General features: G+C 46.3%; 1 protein-coding gene across 3 annotated transcripts in view; it reads left to right on the plus strand.

Moving 5' to 3' along the window:
* UBE4B (ubiquitination factor E4B) overlaps nt 1–15,161 on the plus strand; it is a 112,161-nt gene extending 97,000 nt beyond the window's left edge. For all 3 annotated transcript variants that reach the window (XM_033113954.1, XM_033113956.1, XM_033113955.1), the window contains 6 exons: nt 442–586; nt 4,572–4,706; nt 7,025–7,216; nt 12,593–12,767; nt 13,314–13,460; nt 13,792–15,161. In XM_033113954.1, coding sequence (XP_032969845.1) covers nt 442–586; nt 4,572–4,706; nt 7,025–7,216; nt 12,593–12,767; nt 13,314–13,460; nt 13,792–13,853 — 856 coding nt within the window. In that variant the 3' untranslated portion in view covers nt 13,854–15,161. The remainder of the gene's footprint in view (nt 1–441; nt 587–4,571; nt 4,707–7,024; nt 7,217–12,592; nt 12,768–13,313; nt 13,461–13,791) is intronic.
* Nucleotides 15,162–18,582: the final 3,421 nt, after the last annotated feature.

The raw sequence follows: 18,582 nt of genomic DNA on the forward strand, positions 1-18,582 counted from the left end.
TTATCTAGTCTGGAAGAGTGTTTTCTCTATTTAAAATCATTGAGGGAATGAGCCAGGGATGTACTGGTAAATCTCCTCTCTAAAGGAGAGAAAAAAAGCATTTTATGGTTTTCTGGATACTTCCACTTTGGCCAAATTGAAGCTGCCAAGGGAACCTGCCCACAACTTCCCAGAATAATTAGCAGTTGGCTCTCGTGAGTCACACAGGGGGGCCCCGGCACATCACTGGAGTGAGTTTATCATGATGAATTAACAACAATAACGAGATCTAAGGAGAGCCTTGTAGTCCTGGACCTCCATGGGCCTTTGGCTATACTGAGGTTAGCAGTCTTGTAGGGCGACGTGCTTGGCCCTTTGGGGGGAGGCCCATGTTTTCTGGGATCTGCTGCGGATTTTGCTTCACGGAGAGGTCTGATCACATCTGTGTAATTGCCTTTTCAGTTCTGGGAAGCAATTTGTTCGCTATATAAACATGCTGATCAATGACACGACGTTTTTGCTGGATGAAAGTCTGGAGTCTCTGAAGCGGATCCATGAAGTGCAGGAAGAGATGAAGAACAAGGAGCAGTGGGAGCAGCTGCCCCGGGTGAGCACAGCGCAGGGGCGGGGCCGGCCTCCCGGGAAGCGCGCCTGCGGGGCCGCGTGGGGGGCCTGACGAGGCCTGACTGACTGGTCAGGACCCGTGGGCTTCCACCGCGAAGCTTCCACGAAGCGGCATCCCAGGTCTGGGGCAGGACAGAACGTAAACACTGGCTCTGAAGCTAAGAGATGAGAAGTCTGTCCAAATGTGTCCGGGAAACATGTTCTTCCTTTTTTATTTATTTATTATTATTATTATTTTATTTTTTATTTTTGTTCTCCCTTTTAAAGGGCTTTTTGGAGAAGCACTTTTATTGTCCAAATATGTTGATTAAGATTTATGAAAGTAGGAAATAAATCTCTAGAATTCTGACTGCTAGATAAGAATCTGATCTCTTCCTGTGATCTCTAGGCAACGATATGAGTCACTCCGGATTCTGTTGAGTTGTTTTCGTTTCCATCGATTTTGGTTTTTCTATTTAGTTATTAATGGAAAAGAGGCCTGTTGTGCCAGGTTCCATGAGAAACACATGCTGTGCCAGTGACAGCGTCCTGCCCTCTCCTGACATTTACTGCGCCATTTAGATGGCTCCCTGGCCAGTTACTAGGCCCTTGACAGGTACTGCTGATGTCATATATTGGTTAGTTCTGAATTAGAACTGCTTTCCAGAAGGAATTCTCATGTAAAAGACGGAGGACTGATTTTTCTTTATTTGAAGTAGCATTCTTAAAATGAAAACACTGTTAAGGTTCTAATGCTCTGGAGTCAAAAATACCTTAAACATAAGACATGGAAGCACGTTTCAGGAAGGTTTCATCCCACGTATTCCTGGAGCTCTGAGGAGAAGTTTACATCTTGCTCTAGACAACATGCTTAAATTACAAACCTTTCAGGGGACTTTTTCTGGGGTCCATGAATGCTGGCTTTCTCCCGTCCATGCCACCATGCTCCTTGAGCCCTTCTGGTTGCGTTGTTGAGGAAATGCTGTGGTCTTCTTTCTCCTTGGCACTGCACTGGCACCCGCTGGAGTCCATCCCACCACTGCTTTCATGCATTTCTAAACACCCGTAACTGGAGGCCCCGTCCCGCAGCTCCCCATCTCCTGTGAGGGAGTCTGCCTGGGCCTGGTGCTCTACGCCTCCCCAGCTAGCTCTTGGCATCCTTCCATGCTTACCTCCTATTGCACCCAGTCGTCTCCATCGTGGACCAGTCCTGGGCCCTCGCAGAACCTGCTGAGGAACCGAGGGGGCCTCGGGGAATGACCCCCGGCACTGAAGTCCAGGGCTCCCAGGTTTGAGAACCGCCACTGCCACACATTGAAAGTTCCTTAGTTTCTATTTCCTCATCCAAAAATCCAAGATAATTCCTCCCTGTGGGAAAACTATGGGAAGAGACTGCGGATGCAAACCTATGGCTCAGGACTGGCCCCAAGAAGGTGTCAGGACGGACAGCTCCTGTCACTGTTCTATCTGCCATGAGACACTCCTGCCCAAAATGCTCTGCTTTCCATTCTCCCGTAGTAAAGCCCTACCCTCTGTCTCTGAGGAAGGTCTGGTCCCAGGCCTCCCTCCTGGTCGGCACTCCCCGACCAGTGCAGCGGCAGAGCCTCTCCTTTCTCTGCCCCTCTTTAGTGCCCGCTTACCATGCTCATCTTGGACCAGCTTCAGAGGTCAGTGTTAGAAAACCTCGGGCCTAGAGCACATTACCTTGTTCACAGTACTTAATAGCATTTGTTTGAGATGACTGAACAGATATCGATTGTGTCTGTGTTAATAATGGATGAGAAAGGGGCATAAATAATCTCTAACAAGTGCTATTGCAGAAGTCATTTCTGTTTGACTTTGAAGTCACCTTCTGCCTCCACCTCCCGCTGCCTCCTTAGCTCCCCATCTGAGCTCCGGTGCTCGGCCACAGGCCCCCCTTCTCTGTCCACACTGGCTCCCAAGGTCGGTGTTTCTCAGTGAGGGTGCTAGTTCGTGTTTTGAATGTAGTAGAATCCTGATATAATAATAATTCTTTATTACAAAAGACTGTCCCGTACATTGCAGGACATTTAGCATCTCTCTGGCTCACGCCTATTTCATGCCAGTGGTATACCCTCCTCCCCCGAGGTGTCAGGCAACCAGAAACACTCCTACGCATGGCCTGATGCCCCCAGTTGAAAATCACAGCAAGGGGATCTCATCTATCCCCAGGCTTTAAATGTCTGGATTCTAAAGACTCCAAAGTGTGTCTCCCCAGCTCCGGTCTCGCCTGACTCTGTAAGCGGCTGTTGACCTGGTTCTCTGCCTGGCGGTCTGATAGGTATCTCAGGTTGTCCACCACTGAACCCTGGGGTCCTACAGATCTCTCCAAGTCTGCCCGGTCTCAGCGAGTGACAGCTGCATTCTCCTGATTGCTCTGGATCTGTACTTCGCTGTCTTCCTTGATTCTTTTCCCTTTCAGCACAACCTCTGGGCTCTATCTTAAAATACACCCAGATCTGACCTCTCCAGCCACTACCACCTGTTGTCTGGATTATTGTAATCGGCCCCTGTTTGGTCTGTCAGCCTCCACCTTGACATCTCCAGAGCAGGGGGATGCTGTTAAAATCTCAGCCTGCTCACTGAGGCCACTCCGCTCAGAACCCTTCCTGGCTTCCCCTCTCACTCCGTCAAATCCCCAGGTAGAAGGCACTGCAGCATCCGGCCCCACCCCACCCCCTCACTCACTGCCCCAACCACACTTGCCTCCTTGCTTTTCCCTCTACCTGGCGCAGGCTTCCCAGGTTTGTGCTGACTCCCTTCCTTCAGGTAGCCACGCACATGTCACCTCCTCAGAGAGGCCTTCCCTGACCACCCTTTCCAAAGTAGCACCCCCTGACCCTAACACATAGTTTTCTTCCCCTTCTCCTGGTTTATTTTTCATCGCTGTCAGACTTATGTGTGTCCGGTTGGGGGGGTGTGTGTATTGCTTGTCTCCCTAAGTGGAATCTAAGCTCCGTGGGGGCTTGTTCATATTCTGTCCTCGATCTGCACTGCCCAGAGGAGGGGCTGGCCTGCAGAAGAGGCCAGCTTCTACTTACAGATGAGTGAATGGGACACCCAAGCACACGCTGAAGTGGCTCTCAGCTTGCTGGTCAGCCTTTTGTGCAGGCGGCTCGTTCTTGACCACGGGGCAGTGGACAGGTCACACAGCATTGCTGCAGAATCCCCACCCAGCACTTCCTTGGAGGGCACTTATCCCGGGGACATGCATCGGGAACTCCACCTGTTCTCACTCGTCCTCCTCCCCCAACATAAAGTAAACTGGCCTCTGAGCAGATGGATGAATTTAAGTCTTTCCTGATGTTCCCGTTTTATTCATCTAGTCTTTAGTGTTCCACCTCTTTTAGCCATGAGTGAAATACACCTTATTATCCTGTTTCCTGGCCTGCGGCACAATGGAAGGAGGAGGATGTTGCCAGAGGCGAGCAAGCGTGCTGACAGTTTAAGGGGTGACAGCCTAACAGTGTGGAAAGACAAAATTCAAAAGCTTAGCTGTTCTCAGGTACTTGGTATAGGGCCAAATGCAGAGGCCTCGGCATCATAACGTAACACATCGCATGTTTTTAAAATAATGCTGACTAAGTAAGAGTGGTTATTGAGGGACATGAACTGCCCTTTATTAGCCCCCATGTGTGTCAGGCACCACATATGGTTCACTTATTTCATCCTGCGTAGAGGTTCACGTTGACATCTTTTATCATTGAGGAAACTGGGTCTCACGGAAGTTGACCAATGTGCCAAGGTCACCTTACTCAAAGTCCCAAAGAGCTCTGATGCGGAGAGGAATGAACTTCAGTTATCTGGAGAATTTGCTGGTAGGGGTCGTTCTAGCATTCCCTACGTCCCTTGGCTTCATTACGCACTTTGCCGATTGTGAGCTGACTGTACTTTTCCGTCACACTTGGCGTGTTGGTGAGCTGCTGAGTAGGACTGAGATTTGTTTGGCGTCTGCTCAATTTCCGCAGGACCAGCAGCAGGCCCGTCAGTCTCAGCTTGCTCAGGACGAGCGTGTCTCGCGCTCCTATCTTGCCCTGGCAACAGAAACCGTGGACATGTTCCATATCCTCACGAAGCAGGTCCAGAAGCCGTTCCTCAGACCGGTGAGTAGAAACTTTGGGGTGTTTGTTTTGTCTCTGGGGTTCCACGTTCAGATTCTGTCCCTCGTAACTAAATATAGTTGTTGAAATCCTGCATGTTTCAGCATCACTGTCACTGAGAAGTGAAATTCTGTTACTGATTTTCTTCCCAGTTAGGCTCATTGCTACAACACTCTGTTGACAGACTGAAGTCTGCAAACTGCCACGTCCAAAAGAACTGGCTCCACTTTCCACTTAGACAGCACTGCGGCTTGTTCATGTTGGAGCTGTGACATATTTTTGTCATTATTGATTTCTGTGTTTTATTTATAGGAAAAGTGTAAGTAAAGCAATTGGAAATTAGAGAATACTAAGTAGAAATAATCGATAATGTGTCACATCTTTGGTTCTCTTAGCTGTGGCTTTGTTGCACTAAGAAGCCAAAGGTTAATGAGAGCCATAATGAGGGTTTATGACAGAGCAAAGGTAGACAGAAGGTTTGGCCTTCATTAGCAAGACCGGGTCCTGTTTCTGAAATGGAAACGTAGCCACATAATTGAAGATCTCTGCTTTGCTTCAACCCCACCTCTTCCTTTACTCCCCCACGCACAGTTTAGAAGCTTTATGATGTGGCCAGGACCAGGGTAGGGCGGAAGCCTGGGATTTGGCAGCTGACTGGCTATGTGGAGGCAAATTGACAATGGAGTGTAATTTTACTACGTATTTCCTCCGATTTCCGTATTCACTCTCACCTCCAACACCCTGGCCTGTGTGCAGCGTGAGAAATGAGTCTCCCCCTCTCTCCCCTTTTCGTTTCACATTTCTTCACAAATAGATTTTGGTGCAAGAACAGTGGAACATGGAACTAACCAGAGCTCACCATTAAAAGTGTAAGGACGCTGCAACTAATTTAAACATACTTCAGACACTTGCTGCTCTCAAAGGGCTACAAATGGAATTTCTTTAAACTTCACCTGTGAAGTCCAGACAGTCAATAATTTGGCCATTTGGGGACTTTGTCCCAGCTACTCAGCTCTGCTGTTGCAATGCAGAAGCAGTCACAGTACATAAATGAGTGTGGCTGTGTTCCAATAAAACTTTATAAAAACGGGCATCTGGCCGGGTTTGGCCTGCAGCTAGCAGGTTGCCAACCCCTGCTCTAACCCAAGCTTGATTTTATGTCCAGTGACTTCAGTGACGGTGTCACCTAATTGTTAGAAGGTAGGAAACTATAAAAACTATTTGGGACTCAGTGATCATGAAGCCCGTATTTAGCTCTCAGCTCTTCATTTTTAAAAAGAAACTATTGAAAGCAAAGTCTAATATTTCCATGTCCATTAAAATGAATCGTGTTCAGGGCCTGCGCATGGCCCTGGGCCCTGCCCTGCCCTACCCTATACCCGGGCCTGCTGAGAGGTTTCCTTTGCCTTTGCTACACCATTTTGTCCTTCACTGACTGGCCTGCTCTGCTGTGTTCTTGTCACTCCTTTACTCCACCCCTTCTTAATAAAATACAGGACTATTTTACTTTGTGTACAGGTAGGTTCCTGACAAGCCAAGTTTAGGTTGAATTTGTATAAATCCAGTCATTACATTGAATGAAAACCTTGTCACATAAAGGGAAGCTTTCACTGCTCCTTTCTTATGGCCAGTGTTTAACACTACTGTCTGAGCCAGATTTTCCTATTTCAGATTTGCTTAAAGTGGTGTACACCCAACAATAGTAGGTACTGCGTCATCTTGTGGGGTTATTGCACTATAATTATTTTCCAGTTGTTAACATTTAAGTTTGCTTTGTCTCACTGGCTGCATTGAAAACTATTCAAGGCTGAAATTTTTATCTTCTACTTCTTTTACCTCTTTGCATCTGATAAATAAGAAGGGTGCACACTGAATGGCCAGGGTCTTTTGAAATTTATACAAAAATAATGCATAAAATGATGGCTGAAAGAGCATACTCAAAAACTTTTGTGACTTGTGTTATGATGGTGGAATTATGAATAATTTTCCCTCTTTTACCTGTTTCTCCACAAATTTGGAGTGATTTTTGTTTTAATAATGAAAAGTATGAATTTATAGAAAAGGTTGCCTTTTGTTGATATTTATAAATATTCAGTCAGCCTGCAAGATTCTATTAAGTATTAGAATTAATTGGATTAGAAATGGAGAGTGAAAAAATTTTTGAATTAATGTTTTTCTTCAGCTTATGATACACAGCACTTATAAGGGATTCTGTGAAGATTAATCCGGCCAATTCCTGTTCCTCCACTGAGATGGGAGTTTTTGGTCCTTCTCGCTTGTCTCAACAGCATGAATTGTCCTATTATCCTGTGATTTCTTAGGAACTTGGACCCCGATTGGCTGCAATGCTGAACTTTAATCTTCAGCAACTCTGTGGTCCCAAGTGCCGTGACCTGAAAGTTGAAAACCCTGAGAAATACGGCTTTGAACCAAAGAAGCTGTTGGACCAACTGACGGATATTTACTTACAGCTGGACTGTGCGCGGTTCGCTAAGGCCATTGCTGACGACCAGGTCAGTGCCAGGGGAGCAGGCCACTCCAGGAGTCGGGGTTCAGGCGGCTCACCTAGGCGACTTGAGTTTGCCTCTCTGGATTTCCTGGCAAACCCTGGACAATTCCATGTCCATCTGTCCTGGATTTTCCCCAGTTGAAGTCAAGGAAGGTGATACTTTTCAAAATACGGTTTGAGAAGTTTTTAGTATGAAAATGGAAGTTGTGACCGCAGTGGCCAGGGGACCTTGTCGCATGTAAACAGAAATGAAATGGTTGTTTTCCTCTGAGCATAAAGAGCAGACTTGGCTCTGAGCTCCTTCTCCAGTTGAGTTCTTTTTTTTTTTTTTAATTTATTGGGGTGACAATTGTTAGTAAAATTACATAGGTTTCAGGTGTACAATTCTGTATTACATCATCTGTAAATCCCATTGTGTGTTCACCAGCCAGAGTCAGTTCTCCTTCCATCACCATATATTTGATCCCCCTGACCCTCATCTCCCACCTCCCACCCCCCTTACCCTCTGGTAACCACTAAACTATTGTCTGTGTCTATGAGTTACAGTTGAGTTCTTAACCCAAGATCTTTGAGGGCCTTCCTCGACAAATCCCTCACCTTCCCAGAAAGAGCCCCGTTTTCCCAGAGAGCAGAGCAGGTCTTCTTCCCAAGGCCCCGCCAGCTTTCATGCTGCTCTGATTTTTGTGGTCTTCCTGGCTTTCAGACCTCATGTTGGGTGTCTTCACATTCTTCCCTCTCCCGTATTCCTGGGCCCCGTGATCACATCCGTGCGTGTTTTTCGCTGTCACAGCTGCCTTCTTAGTGCAAGCCCCGCCCAGCCTTACTTGTGTGCTCTCCAGTAATCTCATAAATGGCCTCCCCTCCCTCCATGTTCTTTTGTCCTGCGTCATTTCAACATGAAATGGCTAATGCTTATTAACCGAACACCAAGTTTTAACCGCTTCCCCTGTTTTTACCCATTCGATCCTCACGAAACCCTGTGATACAGGTTCAGTTAAGATTCCTCATTTTGAAACGAGGCACCAAGAAGTTAAACAACTTGTGTGGCGTTCATGTGGGGTGCAGGCAGAATTCATACCCTGGCATCTGGCCCTGAACCAATATTCTCAGCCTCTCTGCTCTCTACTTAAAATGCCCAAAGAGTTCCATGCTCCTTTCTGTCTCTCCATCTTTATTCACACTTTCTATCTGAATATTACTCATATCTCAGATTAACCATCAGTAGGCATGCTAGAAGGTTCTTTACCCCTGCCCTCATCCAAAGGTTAAAATAAAGGAATTGTAGGTGCTTGTTTAAAAAGTAACAGCTTTACTGAGATATTATTCACGTATGCAGGTCCTTTTAGATGTAAGCAAGAAATAGGTGCCTACAATGGCAAAAAAATCTCATTTGTCCAAAGCAGTTTTTCCATAAAAAGTAGTGGTCAAGGACGGGGTTAGGAGTTTGCAGTTATTTTGAGGGGACGCTAACGTGTTTTTCTAGCCCACAGCTAAGTAATATTGCACATATTTAGGAATGGAAGAGAAGTGGCAGTCTGCAGTGAGCGGAAGGAAGTGGAAACACTCCCCAGTCCAGGGAGGGTCCTCTGGCTTGGGCTTCTCCGGGTCCAGCCAGGCCAGAAGTCAGGGTGTGAAAAGGCCCCAGGGACTCTTCTGTTTTTCCTGTGAGAGACTTAGAAGAATCGCTTAGCATGCTACCTCTTCTGCTAGGTCTTGCTGTGGCTGCCACATCACAGGCAGTTAACATAACACATACTTTGCAGTGTGAACGAACACAGCACACCCAGTGAGACAGTGACAGCCAAGTGGGTGACAAAGGAGTGTTTCCAGCTGCCTTTCCTTGGTGACCAACAAAACATCCGCGCTGCTGGGAATCCCTGTGGATGGTGGTGGTGGCCTGTGGTGGCCCCCCGCCTGAGTCACAGACAGCGGTCTCCGCACAGTGGCCCATGGGTCTTTTCAAATGTCTAAATGGCCTTGGTCTTCCAAGCCCACGAGGCAAACACACACAGTGCCAGTGACGCATGGAGAGGAAACACATTCTAAGTGGACGTTTTGCTCCTTTTACAGTGTGATGCTAATGCTGATTGTTGGGCATTTTCGGTTTATATTGGTTCTTACGGCCCTGCCGACCGGATTATTTTGGAAGAGAGTTTTGGGAGGCTGGCGGAGGAAGGATGGAAGACTAGAAAGCTCCAGAAGACAGGTGGCAGAGGTTCATTTTCTCCTTGGGGAGCACTGGTCTAGTTTGCTTTGGTTTGGTCTCGTATGTCTTGTTTTCCTGGGAAGACAAAGGAAGAAGAAGATGGCAGCTGTGCAAGGAAAGACACTGAGACTTCTCTTCCTGTGTACAGCAGTGGGCTGAAGACAAGTGTCCAGAAGAGGTGACGACAGGTGCCAGCACAAAAAGCCACTGAGCTTTACACTCACAAACGGGAGGCGAGAGCCCCTTGTCAGAGGCAGAGTGGACAGGACAGTTGTCCCTGGGCTGAAAGAGGCCAGGGTAGGGAGGTCTTAGGGCCCCTAGTGAGCCTCCTTGGTGGCCACGTGTGACTGCTTTTATGGGCAGACCCCAGCTCTGTGGGTGGGCCGCAGCTCTGATGGTCACGGAGCGCTGTCTGTTAGCACCCTTGCTGTTTAAAAACAAACAATGAGTCCGTCGGAAGTCACTCTTCTCCTATGCAGTCTTTCCCTCTTTCTATGGAGGTGAAATTCACGTAAAATAACATGAACCGTTTCAGAGTGTACAATTTGGTGGCATTTAGTACCTTCACATGTTGTGAAACCATCACTTCTGCCTAGTTCCAAAACATTTTATCACCCCCAAAACATTTTATTGTACCCATTAAGTAGTCACTTCCATTCTCCCTCACTCCAGGCCCCGCAGCTGCTAATCTGCTTTCTGTCTTTATTTTACCTATTTTTGGATTGACCTATTTGCCTATTCTGGATATTTCATATAAATGGAATCACATCATACATTACCTTTTGTTTCTGGCTTTTTTCATTTGGCACAATGTTTTCAAGGTTCATTTTACTGTAGTATCTGTACCAACACTTCATTCCTTCTTGTACCTGAATAACATTTCATTATAAGGATAGACCGTGATTTATTTATCCATGCGTCGTTGGGTTGTTTCCATCTTTTGGCTATTACAAATGGGGCTGCTATGAACATTCGTGAAAAGCATTTATTTGAATACCTGTTTTCAGTTCTTTGGGATATGTACTTAGGAGGAGAATTGCTGAGTCCCGGTAATTCTGTGTTTAACTTTTTGAGGCACTGCCATCCATGTTGGCTACACCATTTTCCATCCCCACCAGCAATGTATGAGGGTGCCAATTTCAATTTATCCACATCCTCACCAATACTTGTTTTGTGTTGTGCTATTTGTGTTTTTAAATAGGTACCCTCGTGGGAGTCAGGTAGTATTTCACTGTGGGTTTAATGTGTATTTCCCTAATGGCAAATACAGTTGAGCATCTTTTCATGTGCGCGTTGGCCATTCGTGTATCTTCTTTGGAGACACGTCTGTTCAAGTCTGCCACCATTTTTTCAAATCAGATTGTTTGTGTTTTTGATCTTGAGTTGTAAGAAGAGTTCTTTATGTATTCTGGATACTAGACCTTTATCAGATCCATGGTTTGCGGATACTTTCATGTTTAATTTTATAACCACTCTGTGAGAGCCTTGAAGTCAAGAATGCCTTTGCTTCTTCCCTGAGCCAACCTGCTTCACAGCAGTTCAGTCCTAAGTGTTGGTTTGATTCGTCGATGCCACTGCTCTTTGATGCTGAAGACCATGTCCCCTCAGAGGTGCCCTTTGAGTTCGGATAGTGTTCACTACACTGCTTTATCTGAGACCTTGACTTACAAGCAAGCACACGTCGCTGGTTAAAAACTCACCATCTTTAGAGAAACTGAATGGGTGCGATTTTAAGAGGATAACAAATGGGCTAAGAAAGACTACTTACGAAAAGAGAAGTTTGAGGTGAAATTGTCTCAGTTGTGTCTACAGCAACGGCCAGGCTTCAGCAATTCCCTGTGCAAAATATTTTCGTTTTGCCCTTCCGACATCTCACTATAATCTTTTGGCCATTTCCCCCCAGGCCCCTTCTCAAAGGGGTTGGGAACTGTGGCTTACCTGGCTCGTTATAAGTGGACGCCAAATAAAGTATTTGTTGGATTGATGTAGCAATTTAGTTTTAGGAAACAATAACTGAGGCTCTCCGAACCTTTCAGGATTGTAGAAGGTAGCTTTTGAGATTGTTGCTGGGCCCGGGCACCCTGCTGGCACTTTGCCCTCCCTCCTTCTTCCCCCAGGTGCACAGACTTAATAAGGGGCGTGGGTGTGTGTGGAGAGAGGAGGTGAGCGTGTGCACTTACCTAGAAACTGAAGTTAAGACAGGAAAGAAGAAAGATGGAGGACTGTCAGTTCAGCGCTCTGAGGGGATACAAGTATTGAGACAAATTCATAGTCGCTCCTCTTCATAAGCACAGATGTTACTGTGAGTCCTCAGGTAGCAATGACAGCTCACAGCTTACGATCCTGTCGTTCAGTCTCAGATTTAATCATTCTCCTCTATTAGCCTCATTGTCACTCCATGGACAAGGGGCCAGTGTTTTTGCCATAAATGCAAGTTAGGGCACACTTCATATTTTGAAATAGCAGTGATGGATGTGAATTAGGCACCTGTGAGATTGGTGTCACTATCCCCATTTTACACCCGAAGAATCCAGGGCTCAGCAGAGCTGGGGTTTGCCAAAGACCGCAGAGGGGGTAGGTGGTAGAGCTAGAATTCAAGTGCAGGTTTGGCTGGGTCCGTGGTGAGCCCTTGTCCTTTTGACCATCCCCACCGCTGTCATAGGTGTAAATCGTGTCTGCTTATGTCAGCGGAGCACTGACACGTCATAGTGTTGAACCAAGAGATGGTAAAGACTGATGGCGATTGGGAGAAAGCTCCTTTTGATTATGAACTACATTGATTCTGAACCATATTTACCAGTAGGGAAAGTAGGTAAAGTGTCCACGTCCTCATGCACGAGCCTTGCAAGGACTGAAACATACTAGAGTCCCTCCTCTTTTTAGTATTTAAATGTTAAAAGAAACACATGTTTCCTGTAAAAGTAATTCTAAAATTTTAAAATTGCCCTCATTTGCCTCAATCTTGAAGCCCTCCCCAGAGGCAGTAACCTAGTAGAGTTTTGTGTGTGTTATCCCGGTCTTCATGTAAAAGTGTTTATGTTTATCCACATTATACTTCTAGGGCTTTTTAAAAACACACACACACAAATAGATCCGACTTTGGTTATTTCCTGAAGCTTGCTTCTTTCCACTTAAACCGTATTTACTTCTCACATTGTCTTTCCTCATCTGCAGCGATCCTACAGCAAAGAGTTGTTTGAAGAAGTTATTTCGAAGATGCGGAAGGCAGGGATCAAATCCACAATAGCAATTGAGAAGTTTAAACTTCTCGCCGAGAAAGTGGAGGAGATCGTGGCCAAGAACGCACGCGCCGAGATCGACTACAGCGACGCGCCCGACGAGTTCCGAGGCAAGTGGACCCCTTCTCAGGCTGACTGCTTTGCTTTGGGTTCGCTGGGAACAGGTAACATGAGAAGAGGACGTCCTGCGCCTTCAACTTTTCAATGGCGTGCTGCAATTGCTTTTTGGAGACACTTTGTCTGAAATTACATTTCCTACTTTCAGTTCATATTGTAAATGAAAGGGGGAAAAAAGGCGTTAGTGGATTTCAAACCTGAAGATTCTAAGGTCAGCGTTGCCTTTGCAAGTGGGGATAGGTGCGTTCCAATGAGAATTCTGAGAGGCCCTAAGAGGAAGGACCGTCACGTCGGCTGCAGAGCCCGGGAGGACCCGCCGCTGTGTCTTCTTTCTCTTTTCTTTCCTCCTAGCCGTAGCTGACAGGAGGGTACTTTGCCCTCTAGAAAAGGCAGTGTACGTGCCTTTATCTAATGTTGATTTCCTTCTCAACTTGGGGGCCCAGGAGGGGCCGTTTGATCACTGTTCCTATGGTTTTGTTTTCTTTTTCAGTTGTAGGCCCTATTATTAGATTCGTGTTTGCTCTGCTTTGTCTCTGCAGACCCCCTGATGGACACCCTGATGACGGACCCCGTGCGGCTGCCCTCTGGCACCATCATGGACCGCTCCATCATCCTGCGACACTTGCTGAACTCCCCCACGGACCCCTTCAACCGACAGACGCTGACCGAGAGCATGCTGGAACCAGGTACAGAGGGCGCAGCTGGCGCCGCCGTGCCTCCGTCAGGGCCGGGCGGTGGAGCCCAAGTCCTGTGGTAGCGGAGATTAATCACGGGGGGAAACTGACCGAGTCCAGAAACCCCCGAGTTGATGACCCTCAATGGAAAAGACACCACACATTCTTTGCTCTCTTTCACTATGGAAGTCTAGACCTCCTGCCCTGTTTTCTCTCCTCTTCAGTCTTCATTTCACTGAGGGAAGGAATGGCCTTTCCATCCCATTTATGCAGAACAACACGCATCATCTCTCAGGAAGACTCCTCCCACCTGAGGCATTAATCCTTCCCTTTCTTTTCTCAGTGCCAGAACTGAGAGAACAGATTCACGCCTGGATGAGAGAGAAACAGAACAGTGATCACTAAACCGTCCCCCTTGCCCACCGTCTGTGACAAACAGCCACGGCCTGCCAGGCAGGCAGAGGCACCATCGGCGGTGAAAACGCTGTTCAGACGTTGGAGGCCACATGTGGCAAACACACCGAGAGCCCACCTGGAGCGACCAGCCGGTGGAGCCCTGACGGGACTTGAATGAGAAGAGGAGCCCAATTCCTGTACATATATTTAAGTGACAAATGTGGTCAAAAGCTTGAGGGACACATTTCATGATTGCTTGTGGAGTAAAGCACGTCCTTCCTATGTCACAATTTGGGGCTTTTGCAAAGGGAATCTTTTAGTGATTGATAATGACTGGGTCTGGGCAGCATCCCCTCCATTTTTTTCCCCCCTAAATCCAATATCCGTTGATTTGATTGTGATTAGAGAACCTTGGACATTTTGCTGCTAAAGAATCTTATTTCCCCCCCACTCTTCCTGACCCTACTTGCACTGCTGTGGATTTTTTTAAGAGAAGCGAAAAACAAAAATAAACTCCTTTCCCTGGCCCTCCAAACATATATTCTGTGAGATAACTGTGCCTGCAACAAAGTGTTAATCCTGGGATCGTATTTTTATATCATATTCACATATTTGTTTTTTTAATTGGTGTTAGATGACATGATTAATAAAAAAGGCAAGATATTTTCAGAATTCGAATTTCAGTTTTTATTTTTTTTTCCTTTTGAAATGTCCCTTTACAATTTTTTAATTCTAAGCAAAATGAAGAGAAGCTTGTTGCTCTGGTCCTTGTCATAACCCATCTGTTAGGAATCTAAGGAGCAGCTGCAGCAAAGGAAGTGTCTAAGCATATCAGGATTTCCATGACTTACGGTCTGGGGGGGAAGGGAGGGATCGTGTTTTTCATGCTACGTGACAGTCCGAAACCCTTACAGTTAGCCTATGAGGGTACAGAAATTCCTCAACTTTTGAGTCTATGAGTTCAAGGCAGGGGTCCTTTGTATGATGTGTCCTTTGGGGGTTGGCCTTACCAAAGCAAAAAGGAGTGCAAGAAATGTGGAAGTGTGTCTGCTTGTAAAGACACACACAGACAAAGACACCCACACACACGCACAGAAACAGAAGACTTTTTGTATTACTGCTTCCTACTTCACATACTTGAATTCTTGAATTTCCTTTGGGGTAAAAAAGGATTGGAAACCATAAAGTGTTTTGAAAAAATGAAGTCTACAAAAACATACTTTGTTTTTCTTTTCCTTTTTTGCCCCCTCCACAGACAATGTCCTCTGTTCAATTCCTAACGCAAACTACAATAAACGGTGATACACATTCAGAAGGCATCTTCTCCGAGTCTCTTCTTTGTGTGGAAAGCAAAGGGGTGGGTAAAGAGCCAGAGCCAATGGAGTTGGCATGTGCTGAGGTATCTTTTCTGGAGCACTTAGGAATTGCTGCTGGTAAAATAAAACTGAGATTTGTGTCTGTCGATGGCCATTGGGTCCCCCGCCCCCTGTCTGCTTGTCTGAGGGGGTTGAGTTCTGTCTGTCATCTTCAGTCTCTGCCTACTCGGGCTGTTCTCCGCTCCAAACTGTCTTTGCCCTGACCTTTAAAATTCTTCCTCAGGTTCAGCCATTTCATAAACATTTCCTTAGGCACTGTAATTTACAAAACTGTCTACCAGCTCCTGTGGTGATAATAGTATTTGCAGAGTGTATATGTATACCAGGTGCTATGCAAAGGCCTTTGCGTTTACGCCTTCGTCTTCAAGAAGATGTCGCAATTATCTTTTTATGAACAGGTCAGGGAAGTGGAGAGGTTAGGTAGTTTGCCCAAGGTCCCCTGGCCAGTTAGTGGAAGAGCAGGTGGCCAGGCTCAGAGCCTGTGCCCCTAGCCACCATGTTTACTTCTCTTGAGCACATTTGGACTAAGTGGCTTTTTCCCAAAAAAAAAAATATAATGTATTTATTGTAGCAAAAGTCGTAGACAACAATATAAACAAAAAGAAAATGAAAATTACCCAGAATTCCACCATGCAGATAATTCTGGTAATTCAGTTTACTTTTCATTAAACGTGTATATGCCTCTAAAATTAGGGTGTTTACTGGATTCTATGACTAATTTTGTTTCTTTAATCCATCTCCTGAATGTGTATTGTCTGTCTCCTCTCCAACCAGATTATAAACTCTTTGGAGGCACAGATTCGGTCACATTTGCGTGCCCCACTCGTCCCCCGTGAATGTAATAGGATGCTGTTTCGTCTTTATACACGCATCATTTTGAATATTTAGAATTCAGAGGTTTCACAGACCTTCAGCCGGGTGCTGTCTTAGGGGGAAAAGATGTTTGGGATTTTTATTTTTAGAGTCTCAGGGTTGCTGTTTTATAGCAACTTGTGATTGCCTTCAATCTGTTAATTATGGATATTAAACTCCAAAATACTTTAAAAGTAGGTCTTGGCTACAAGGAAGACAGTCACATAGGAAAAGATCTGAGGATCAGATGGGAATTTATCCTTGAGAGAAGTGATTAACTTCTTAGTCGTTTTATGACTCACTGTTATGTGGATTTAAAAAGGAGTTCATAAAATACCTTTTGAAAAAAAGAGCCGAGGACATGATTTTGTTCTCATTTCATAACTTTTGGGTTTGGTACATACAGTAGTGAATTTCATGGTGTATTTGGGGGTGCTCAGGTGACATAAATAGGCCCCGTCTGCCGAGGTAAGTTGGTGATGGAAGGAAACAGCCGTAGTCACCTATGAGCTTGACCTTGGTATCAGCTAGTGTTGGGCTGAAGGAAGCCACTTTTGGTTGGTAGACAATATGCATTCCCTGAGCACGCTCTGTGTGGGAACCACCCTTTCGTGTGCTAATTCGTTTAATCCTCAGCAACTGTATGTAATATCGTGAAACTGGCCTGTGAATCTAGGCCCTCGGGGCTTCAAAGCCTGGCCGCTCTGATCCTGCTCTTCAGTGCGTTGCAGAATGGTCCGAGTTCAGAATGCCCAAGGAGATACAGAGCAGCAGCACAGCCTTCTGAAAGGAGCTTTGACCTTGGGATCAAGCCCTAGACCCAACCCTCCTTTTGAATGGTTCGGTGCACTTAACCTCACGGTTTTCGTTGGCAGCCTCTCATTGTTGACCCGTAAATTTCTCTCTCCAGTCCAGGCCTCTCCTGCACTGTAGACACTGCACAGCTCAGATGTCTAAAAGGCCCTTCGAAGGAAGACGTTCAAGCCTCAGTTCCTTAATCTTCACCCCAAGCGTGCCTCTCTTCGTCTGCCCACCACAGTGAATGGCAAACCCTCCTTCCAAGTCACTCAGGCCAGACACCAGAGTTATCCTTGACTCCTCATTTGTGCTCTCCTCCATCCAATCTCTCCACAAACTTATCAGCTCTACCTACAAAATGTACCCCCCAATGCAGCCACTTCTCACCATGGCCACTGCTGGTACGGGGCCTCGTCGGTGTGAGCCGTCCTGGATTATCGCCATAGCATCATGGCTTACCCCTGTTTCTCCCCTGTCCACCTTTCTCAAAACACCATCTGGAAGGGTCTTGTTAAAGCTTAAGATCATGTCCCTTCTGTCCTCAAAACCCTCCAATGGCTGCCTAATCTTCTCAGAATAAAAGAAGCTGTTACACTCGCCTAGAAGGCAATACACTCCCACCCGGTTAACTCTTACCGCTCCCCCTTAGGCCAACCACAGAGCCGTCCTGGTCTCTGCCTTCCTGAAACAGGCGTGCTCTCCGCCCCGGCTAGAGCCCTCGGACTTCCTACTCCCTCTTCCCGCAGATACCCACATGGATCACTCACCCCCTAATAAGTTCTTTACTTAAATATCACCTCCCTGCATCCTTCCTTGTTCACCCAATTTAAAACTGCACCTCATTTACCCACCTTTGAACAGGAGCTAATTTATTACTCTGTTATCACTATATTGGGGCATGAGAGAGCCATACCTAGAGTGAATTAGGGATCCATCCAGTATCCTATACATCAAGGTAAGCAAAAGCCACATTGTGTTAACTGTCCTTTTGCTGTCCCTTGCTCTTCCTTTTCTCCATGGCATTTATCATGATCTAATATGCTATATCTGTTATTGCTCATAGTCTATTTTCCCCACTAGAATGGATGCCTTATGAAGGCAGGGATTGTGGTGTGTTCTGTACCCACTGCCCCTGGGAGGGTGCCTGGCACAAAGTAAATGCTCAATGTACTGGTTGAATGAATTATCCAAATATGTTTGTAATTCCAGTTGTGTCGGTTGTCTATTGCTGCATAACCAGATCACCCCCAAATTCAGTGGCGTGATACAATAACAATGATTCTGTCTCCCACAGTTCTGGAGGTTCCAAGAGCAAGCATCCAAGAAGACCAGACAGAAGCTGTATCACCTAGGCTTGGAAGTCACACTGTGTCACTTCTGCCTTAGCCACAAACCCACCTGGGTTTCGGAGGAAGGAATGCAGGACCCACCTCACTAGGGGAAGATGTTAGGATCACACTGTAAGGAGAGCATTTGTGGTGGGAGGTATCTGGCCATTTTGCAAGATGAGACCTACCACAGTCCCCTCCTGGCGACAGTTTACAATCTTCCTCTAAGCAAAATGCATCCATCCCTCCCCACAAAGACGCCCAGATATCATCCCATTATGGGATCAGCTTGAAGTACAGCATCTCATCACACCCAAATCAAGTCCGGGTGCAGAAAGATGTGATCACACCCAAGGTACTTCAGATATGATTCTTGGGGGACAG

The sequence above is a fragment of the Rhinolophus ferrumequinum genome, chromosome 9 (genome assembly GCF_004115265.2).
Source record: "Rhinolophus ferrumequinum isolate MPI-CBG mRhiFer1 chromosome 9, mRhiFer1_v1.p, whole genome shotgun sequence".
In the NCBI taxonomy this organism is placed as follows: domain Eukaryota; kingdom Metazoa; phylum Chordata; class Mammalia; order Chiroptera; family Rhinolophidae; genus Rhinolophus; species Rhinolophus ferrumequinum.